Here is a 9,793-nt window from a genome sequence, read left to right on the forward strand (position 1 = left end):
AGCAGAGGTTGACGTAAACCATATGATCAACCCCAAAGTGATAGAAGGAGAGAAAAATGCAAGTATAATAGTAACATAATCCTACTAACTGCACCTTCTCTTGGGCTGGTAAGGGGACACCAATCAGACTAACCACTAAAAACCCATGAGGGTTTCGTATATACAGAGTAAGTGTATGTAATTGGGATTTACCTTGCCGGAAGTCTCACCGACTGCACATACATTTCATGTGCTTTAAGAGACCTAATTATTTCTCTATCTGCAGTACAGAAAGACAGATTTTTAAGTGGGACAGAACTGACAATTTCCATGAGTGTGAACTTTGTGGAATTTGTATTCCACACTTCAACAATAAATTACATCTGGTTTATCACAGCTAACAGTAAATATGAAACATACACTGCTGAAGTGAGGGGAATAAAACTCTACTTCCCGGCTCCTCCTAATTTAGGAAGTTTTTTTGACTTGATGCCTTAGTTCCATTTACGTGCCAAGAACATGAAGTAATGTTGGCTTCTATTAATCTTGTTTTGGGGGGCATGACAGTTTTAATGGGAAAAGCTGATAAACATCAGTCTGTGAGTATGGGAGTGGACTGTAACATAAATACTCTTTTCCTGAATGGTCAAAATGAAAACATGAATGCCCAAGTCTGAGTTTCTTAGAGTGAACAATGGTATGCATATCCCTATATATATATATTTGTGGACATCCACATGCATTTTATACATTCCATGGTGTTAAGGGAATGTATTTTCATAAGGAATCACACTGTGCAGTGTTTGTCCTTGTCTTAGCTGCATCCTGAACTAAAATAAAATCAATGACCAGCACGAATTTTTAACACTGAAATGATCCCATTCTTCCCCTGATTGACAGGGCACACTTCATAAGGCTTAAAACCAACTTCCTGCAAGCCAGGCAGGGTGACTTGATAAGAAAGTGGAATTCAGGGCAATTAAGTGCAATCTGAGCCATGAGAATATGTTTGCAGACTGCAATTGTACACCAGCTGTTTTCAATGACATTCCAGCCATACAATGAAGATTTTACAAACCGCATTTATTTAAGGGTTGAATTTTCTGCTGAGGGTTGATAATACACTGTTGGAGGGACTGAGTGAATTCAATCTATGAATTCAATCTCTCATAGTGAGATGAATTAACATTAATGAACAGGAATCAGCTGCTCTTTGAGCAGGATGAGTCCAAATTGTTGGTGAAACACCTGCACAAGCAGAACATCAAAATAGGCGATGGTAAAGCGTGAAATCTTGTATCTGACCTGTGACTTTAAAATTTGTGTGAAAATGATGTTTTAAAAAAAAGTTTATATTTCTAACATGACAGTATCTAACAGCTATATATGTATCTGCTTATGAAGTGTATATAGGTTTCTGTTTTGGTCTTGACTATGTCATGTTTCAGTGTAGCTGTAGAAGTTTAGATAGTAGAGACAAAGACTTTACCTCTCCTGAGAGGTCACTAAATGTTGCAATTCAACAGTTATTAGAGGCTCCAATGATGAACATTCTAGAAAACCAGAAGTGAATGATGCTGCTGGTAAATCCTTTTCTTTTCCGTTCACTTTGCGTTTCCATGAATTTTTGTCTTGTGAAAATTCCTGGGATTTAATTTCTTTCTGGTAGAAAATACATGAATAAAGTGAAGAAAACCCAGACAAAACTCCTATCTCTTATAGCTCTAATATCTTTTTAATGCCTGTGCTTTGTGTCTTTTATGTGTGCCTTATGTCAATAGTGGGCAGTAACGCAGGTATCTTTGCAAAGCAGAAGCATTTGGGTTTTAAACAAGTAAAAAAATGAGATGTGTTGCCTTGTGCTAGAGAAACAAAGAAAATGCAAAGGTTGTGGGAGTATTCAGTGTTGCTATCCTCAGCCTTTGTTTTGTAAGAACAAGAACAGAGAATTGAAGTAAACAAAATATTTGGACCTGATCCTGCAATTCCTACGTGGGCAAAATTCCCAATAGTCTCAAGGGAAGTTTTGTTTGTGTTGGGAAAACCAGATTTGGGCCCATTGTTTCCAGTGAGGAATCAGACTTGTGTTTATTACCTCGTGATAGACATCTCATGGGCTTAACAGCTCAGCTTCCTCAGCCTGGTGTCCCTGAATCTGGAAGAGTTAGCAACTGCCTCACTTTCTATCTCATTCAAGCATAGCTATGTTCCAGATGATTTCAAAAATTACTTTCTTCTGTAAGGCTTAGTTTCCTGCAACATTCCTGCCTCACTCCTCCTGTTGAGTTTAAAGGTCTTGACTTCTGGCTTGTGTGTGTGTGATAAGAAGGGTGGTACTTTCTATTTGCTTTCCTTTGGTATTAATGATTAAACAAGATGAAAAGCAATCAGTGGACAGCAGGCCCAGTGCCTCACAGTATGAAATTGTTTTTGCAAGCATATGCAGTTCATCCAGGATAAAATTACTGACTGATGGTTACAGTCAGTTGGTGACCTGTCTGTAAATGGTACCAAAGCATCCTTGTCCCTGACTGGGAGGATTTAATCTGTGAATCTTTCTTCTCTGAAAGGTCTGTAGAGAGGAAAGTCAAAAAATTATAGAATAATGGGTTGGCCAGGGAACCTGAGAGATTATCCACATCAAGATCCCTGGACTACAGCAGAGTCAAATATAGCTAAGTCTTTCCTGGAAAAGGATTTTTTTGTTTCTTTAAGATATAATTATTACTACAGAGGCCTTTTGCAATTCTATTTGCAGATTGCTGATTTTGGACTCTCCAACCTTTATCATAAAGACAAGTTTCTGCAGACCTTTTGTGGAAGCCCACTATATGCTTCCCCTGAAATAGTTAATGGACGACCTTACAGAGGCCCAGAGGTAAGAAGGGTCAGCTTTTCTGTGCTGGTATGGGGATGTCTTTGATGATAATGTTCTTGAGGGTTAGTCTTACTGCAAATGTTATTGTATGTGTGAGTTCGCTCGGGTCTGTCCCATATTTAAAGTTCTTAAGCTGCCTTAGTTTGCTTTTGTTTGCTTTGCCTGTGAGTGGGTAGTGAGGTGTTAGATACCAGTTTGCCCACCAGCAGGTGCAGCTGGACATGACGCTGCTCTTGTGGTGCTAATGGCAGGGAGAAGGGCAGGGATCAGCTTCCCTGGGCTTCACACGTGTTGTGTCTGTATTTCAGGTTGACAGCTGGGCCCTTGGTGTATTGCTTTACACTCTGGTTTATGGAACGATGCCCTTTGATGGCTTCGATCACAAAAATCTCATCAGGCAGATCAGCAGTGGAGAATATCGTGAGCCAACACAGACCTCAGGTATGTAAAAGGAGGGAGGGCCGTGTCCTGAGCTGACAGGAGTTCAGGATGGAGAGTTTGCCTGGTCCCTTCCAACATGTTTTGGTGTCATATTAGAATGATGCAGAAAAAAAAAAATCTCATCCTCTACTGACTTCATGTACTGTAAATGCCCATCTGGATACAGCATTTACCAAAAGCCCTTTTGAAATTACAATTTTGTAGCAGATAGATTTTGTTCCCTTGGGGAAGCTGTAGCAGGCTCTTTTAACTAGATGTGTGACAGTGAAAGGTCTGTTAACTATTGCAAGTGGAATTGTTCAGAGAAGCTTTAAACTGATGCAACATACTAGTACAGATCAATCCTCTAACTACACTGTGGTATATCACAGCAGAGAGATGATGAATGGTCAGAGCAACACAGTCTCCTATTCAAGAAGGCAGGCCAAAATCTGAATTAATGCCACTATGTTTGCATTGACTTCTACTTAGAGGATAACACATTAAGCAGTCACCTGACAGAAAAGCATCAACTAAGTCTGGGTCATTGATTATAATGATTCCTTCCGGCCTTAAATATCTATGTATACATTATATTTAAATTAATATTTATCTTATATCAGTTGTTTGCTGTCCCTTTCAGTTTTATGTCTTCTTGCTCTCTGTATGAAAATAAACCCTTAAAATACACAGAAGACTACACTGTTAATGGAAAAATAAATAAAAAAGCAAATATCCCAATTCACCTTTGTTTTTCTCTAAGTTTTGTTATTATTAGTGTCAATTGGTTGGTGACTTCCTTCAGTAATATGGAGCTATTCACTTTCTAATACAGTACAAATACTAATTTATTTGATAGCCCAGTGTACATTTCTCAGAGTGAATCATATTCTTCTGATGAGAAGTAATACTCAAATGCACTTTCTGTCATTGATTGATGGACAAAGCCTTGCCCTCTTTCACTTCTCCTGTTGTAAAGGGCGTTATTTTTGCGCATTTGATTGGCTTCACACTTCCAGTTTAAACTGACAAAGCTAGCAATGCTCATGTTCTGAAAATTTTGTATGCCATTCTTCATCCATAGATGCTCGTGGTCTTATCAGATGGATGCTGATGGTGAACCCTGAACGCCGGGCAACCATTGAAGACATTGCCAACCACTGGTGGGTTAACTGGGGCTACAAGAGTAGTGTTTGTGACTGTGATGCCATGAGGGACTCTGAGTCCCCATTGCTGGCAAGATTCATTGATTGGCATCATCGTTCTACTGGCCTCCAACCAGAGACTGATACCAAAATGAAGTGCCTTTCTAAGCCCAAAGGTCCTGAAGTCACACTAGAGAGACAAAGATCTCTGAAAAAATCAAAAAAGGAAAATGACATTGCACAGTCCATCCAGGAAGGAGGAGCTGAAAATGCAACCAAACCCACTTCCAAGAGACCCAAAGGCATCCTGAAGAAAAGGAGCAACAGTGAGCATCGATCTCACAGTGCAGGTTTCATTGAAGGAGTGGTCAGCCCAGTGTTACCCTCTGCTTTTAAGCTGGAGCAAGAGTTGTGTAGGACTGGCGTAGCCATTAAAAGTGTTGTGGAGGTAGAGGTAGCTGGCAAATATGGCACTAAGCAGTCTTCACTCATGCCAAAAAAAGGAATCTTAAAGAAGACTCAGCAGAGGGAGTCTGGCTATTACTCCTCTCCAGAACGAAGCGAATCTTCTGAACTCTTGGACAATAATGATGAGACGGTAAATAGTGACACTTCTCCAGGGGTCACAGAGCCATCCAGAAATGGGTCTTACAGCCATTCCTGCAGGCGTAAGGGCATTTTGAAACACAACAGCAAGTATTCTCCCAGCAGCACTGAATCTACTTTGATTAGCCCTGAGACACCAACGCTGGAGGCCATGGAAGAAACGATCCTGCCTGGAGATGCATTACCTCGAAGTTACAGTCGCCCTTCCAGCGTGATTAGTGATGACAGTATTTTGTCCAGTGACTCATTTGATTTGCTGGATTTGCAAGAGAACAGGCCAAACAGACAGAGAATACGGAGCTGTGTCTCTGCTGAAAATTTCCTCCAGATCCAAGACTTCGAAGGACTTCAGAACCGCCCACGGCCACAGTATCTAAAGCGTTATCGTAACCGTCTGGGGGACAGCAGTTTTTCTCTTCTCACAGACATGGATGATGTGACTCAGGTCTACAAGAAAGCCCTAGAGATCTGCAACAAGCTCAACTAGTGGAGGGAAGATGGAAAAGGAGGGAAGGGAGGTTTTCTGTGTACCTTTATGATGGAGTAAGCCAGGTCACTGATTTGCTGACAATGGTAGGTTTTGCTTCAGAGGTGCTGACTGTACCTACTTAGCTGAACTCCTAGTAAAGTAGCCCCAAAGCCATCTCACACTTCTCTAATCTTGTGCCCTCAAAATATTACCTACCTGACCAGAGAAAAACCTTTGGTCTTTGTGTCTGTGAGGAAAGCACATCAGGAACTAGCTGGCAAAAGCATCAAGATTTGATGGCTCTAAGTCAGACAGAATTAAAACTGGAAGTGAGGGATACATGTTTTGAGATGTTTCTAATTAATATCAGTTAAGCTTTATCAAGAGATGAGCTGAATTCTTCAAGTCCGATTTGGATGCCTTTTAGAAAGAGAGGCTTTTATTTCCCCCTGAAGTTATTAATCTGAATACAGTTATTGCACAGTGGGGATCTTTGGCTTGCATTATGCAGCAGGCCAGGCTAGGTAGTCACCATGGTCCCTTCCACCAGAGTGACCTGAGAGGTTCTGAACATGTTCTGGGACAGATAATCTGAGAGACTTGCCCCAGAAAAACACCCCATGAGGTCTTTGTGGACAAGTGATGGAGCAGACATTCAGATCTGGACTCTCCCACAGGGTCCGAAGCCATTGCTCTTCAGTGAGCAGAAAGTTCTAAAATTGTTTCCAACTACTGCTCCTACTAGCAAAAAGAGAGCCACAGAAACAATAAAGGGATCTGGAAGGAAGGGATGTTATCAGCAGCTAAATGACCTTCTAAGGCATTTCAGCCCATGTGTTCCACTTGTGACTCTTTCAAAACTGCCAGCCAGATGAATGCCCAGATAAAGATGGATCTGACAAAGGGTCTCAACAGTTAGCTGACCCTCCAGTCTAGAGTTCAGTCACTGTCAGCAAATGGTGCCACCTTGCTGCTAACTTGTAGTATTTGGGAGTGACAGGTAGTTTGTGACCTGAATGTTAGGTAAGGAAAAGGTTGTAGCATGTAGGAAACAGATAGAGGTCAGAAAGTTAGTGGGAAGATGCCTTTCTCCGTATGAAAATGTTTTTAGGTAGGTGGTAATGGAGCAGAAAGAATTGAGCGATGAAATGATAACGTTAGGTTTAATAACAGAGTTAGCAGACCTGCTTCTATCCTAGTGTAGCTGGTACTGAGTGTGCAATGACACCAGTTTGAAAAAAAAAAAAGGATATGTGTTTGTGTTCTCAGATATCCAACTATCCAGACCGAAGGCTTCAACTCCCATAAAGGTACCACATGGGTCTACTGGATTACCTGAATGTAAGCCTATGTCAGAAAGGCACTGTGTGTTTGACAGGCCTGGGCAAACTGGAATATTCAGGCCCATTTCAGTCTCATTTCCGTGAGCACATAGCCCCTGGCTTTCTTGGAGGTGCACTGGTGTGATTAAATCACAGGTTTCAGCCTATGCTGTCAAATGATCCACAGCTGCAAAACTTGCATCTACATGCATACCCAGAGCAGAGGAGCATGGGGCAAGTTCTGGTCTCACTCCTGCCCTGAAACTGGAACTGAAAGCAGAATTTGACCCACTGTGTCCCAAATCCTAGAGGTGGTGCAGAAACGGAATAGAGTTTCTCTGGGGATTCCTTGGGAATTGGAGATAACTCCATAAATCATTGGCATCTGAGGCAGGAAGCTATTTCACTTGCAGATTCCTTATTCAGTGTATCATGGTATTAAGTCTGGTGGTTCCTCCTAAAAATCAACTGGGCTGCCTAGCATAAAGGTGAACCAACTTGAGTTTCCTAAATCAGTTAATCTGCCTCTGTGCAGAACCTTTACTTATTACTTATTTCCTTATACTGGACCAAATTTGGCTCTGAAATAAATGGCATCAATACCATGAAATCTCTGAGAGACATGCTCTCAAGCAGTCAAGTGAAATCTGGCTCACTGTTGTTTGCCTAGGAAGGGCAACTGCAAGTCACTTCTCTGCAGATGTGTACCTCTCTGTATGATAGTCAGACATCTCAACTTCTCTCACAAGCCCTGCATGTGCTCTTTTAGCCCATCCCAAACCAACAGCCCATTTTGCAGTGTATCGAGTTAACAGGTTTGCTGTGGTGCATTTTAAAACAACTCAACATAGTCTCCATGGCCTTTCTGAAACAAGGGTGGATGTGCCTTGCAGCCATGGCTTTTAACCCGTGCCCTGGAGTGTAAGAGCTACATCCTTAGCTGGTGTGAATTAGCGCTGTCCTGCTGACATGCTGGAGCATCACTTCGGTGGGGTTACGCTGATTGACACCTTCCCTGCACGTGTGGCACTAAACCTTGAATGGATTGATAGAGGTTTCAGGATGAAGGGAAGGGAACTCAGCGAGCCATGGCAGGGAAGTGAGGAGCACCCCAAAGGCTCCTATCTCCCGAGGCTTTTGCCCAGGCCTGCTTCCTTGTGTACAAATGTGAATGAGTGAGTGACTGCTTGCTGCCAAACTGGAAATGTTATGTAGGGATTTACTGGCATGTTACTGGCATGTTACATGTTTACTGGCATGTTATCATTCCTAGAAGAGAAGAAAAAAAAAAACTTGACTGCACATTGTTATTATTAGTGTTGTGATTCTTATTTAATTTTTTTGTAATACAAAGTCGACTTTTTTATTTGAATTTGTTTTTTTTTTATTTATTGGTCTGAAAGCCATTTCAAAGGTATAATAATATATTTGGTGTAATTTAATTGGTGCAACATTATTTTACAGCTCCGGCCAAAATTGTTTGGTGTTATTTTTTGGGTTTTTTGTTTTTTTCTCCCAATCCTTGGTTGGTTTGAGCTCTATGAGGCACACAGGGAAAAACGCTGGATAATCACCCAAAGTGTTTGTATTTTTAATCTGATACTGTTTTTTATTAAATAAAATGAAGTTAATGTAACTGTGAAGAGTCTCTCTCTCTCCCTTTTCTTTTTTATTGTACATCAGCATAAGCCAATGCCAAATGGTAATGAACTTGTCATGCAGAAATACAGCAGCATCTCAGCACTTTGTACCAAGTTGTTTATGCAAAGCTTCTTGGCTCGTTTGTACATTTGAATATAATGTGGGTGGCCACAGACACTCCCGTGCTACGAAGTGTTTGGCACTACAAAGCACCCAGAGCTTTCAGCTGTGGAAATGTTTGGTGGAGAATAGCTGACTGGGGTTTTTCTGTTTGAGATAAATGAGGTTTGCGGGCCAGGTGTGCTGTAGGTGAGGCAGAGCTGGCTGGCTGAGCAGACACAGCATAACTCATTTGTAGCCCGGAGACAGACGGTCATGGTCCTTTTTCCTCTATTGGGAAGAGGGGACAGTTTATTGACAATGTACCTGTAGGTAAAATTTAGGGGTTTGGAGCAATTATTTGAGCAAAAAAACCTGATGGCCATCCGCTGCTGTCAAATGTGAGTTGATTTCACTCAGATGGCTTTGAGCAGCCAGCATAATCAGCTAGTGAGAGGGAAAAAGGGGAGTCAGTTTTCATTTTTTTGGAGTCCCCATGATAACCAGAAGGCTTTAGATTGTTTTTCTTGGAAAACAGATGGGCATCATAAGGGAAGCTGGGTGTTAGGTATGCTGTGTGTGCTGGGGACTTGTTAAAATAAAGGAAATGGTTGGCAATGTCTTCATGTTGGCTCTGAGCAAGACACCATTAAACTTCACCTTTGATGCAGCCAGCCAAGGTACCTGTAGTGTATATTCTGCTTTTTAAATTACAGGCAGTTTGGATCAGGATCCGAGGTTTGGATATCATGAAAAAAAAAAGGCTTTTTTTTTCCTGATTCATTTTCTCTCTCTAGCTTTTTAATGCCAGAAACCATGGCTGTAGGTGCTAGATTTCTTACTTATGACCACTTAAAAACCACTGGGAATAAAGGGAAAAAGCCAATGATGCAGAAAGGCAAACAGCCGTTAATACATTACAAAGGGAATGATTATCTGCTATGTGCTAATTGAGTCAGGAATTATATGGTGTATATTCAAAGTCAGCACACGTGTTCTTGTACCTGAGGTGAAGAAAGTCTTAATTGTGTGGGTGCTGGGTGGTGGAAAATGTACTGTAAGTCTCCTCTGTAATAGCAATTATGAACCAACTTTTTTTATTTTTTTTTTTTTTTAACACACTAGGAAAAAAGGGAAGCTGAGGGCAAACTGTTTGTTTCATTTTAAAAATAATGACTTTTAGAAGGTTCTGGATGGCTGGGCATGCTGCGTGTTTGTGGCAGGATCTGAGGAG

At 41.3% G+C, this 9,793-nt stretch overlaps 1 protein-coding gene across 1 annotated transcript in view; it reads left to right on the top strand.

Annotated features, from left to right (window-relative positions):
- The window catches only part of NUAK1 (NUAK family kinase 1), a 48,363-nt gene extending 39,901 nt beyond the window's left edge, over positions 1-8,462 (top strand). Inside the window, exons 5-7 of the mRNA XM_051784373.1 lie at positions 2,738-2,857; positions 3,166-3,298; positions 4,362-8,462. Of these exons, the coding sequence (XP_051640333.1) occupies positions 2,738-2,857; positions 3,166-3,298; positions 4,362-5,515 (1,407 nt within the window). The 3' untranslated portion in view covers positions 5,516-8,462. The remainder of the gene's footprint in view (positions 1-2,737; positions 2,858-3,165; positions 3,299-4,361) is intronic.
- The last annotated feature ends 1,331 nt before the right edge of the window (positions 8,463-9,793 follow it).

Source organism: Manacus candei, unplaced genomic scaffold, assembly GCF_025592945.1.
Source record: "Manacus candei isolate 608988 ecotype Guabito, Panama unplaced genomic scaffold, ASM2559294v1 h1tg000018l, whole genome shotgun sequence".
In the NCBI taxonomy this organism is placed as follows: Eukaryota; Metazoa; Chordata; class Aves; order Passeriformes; family Pipridae; genus Manacus; species Manacus candei.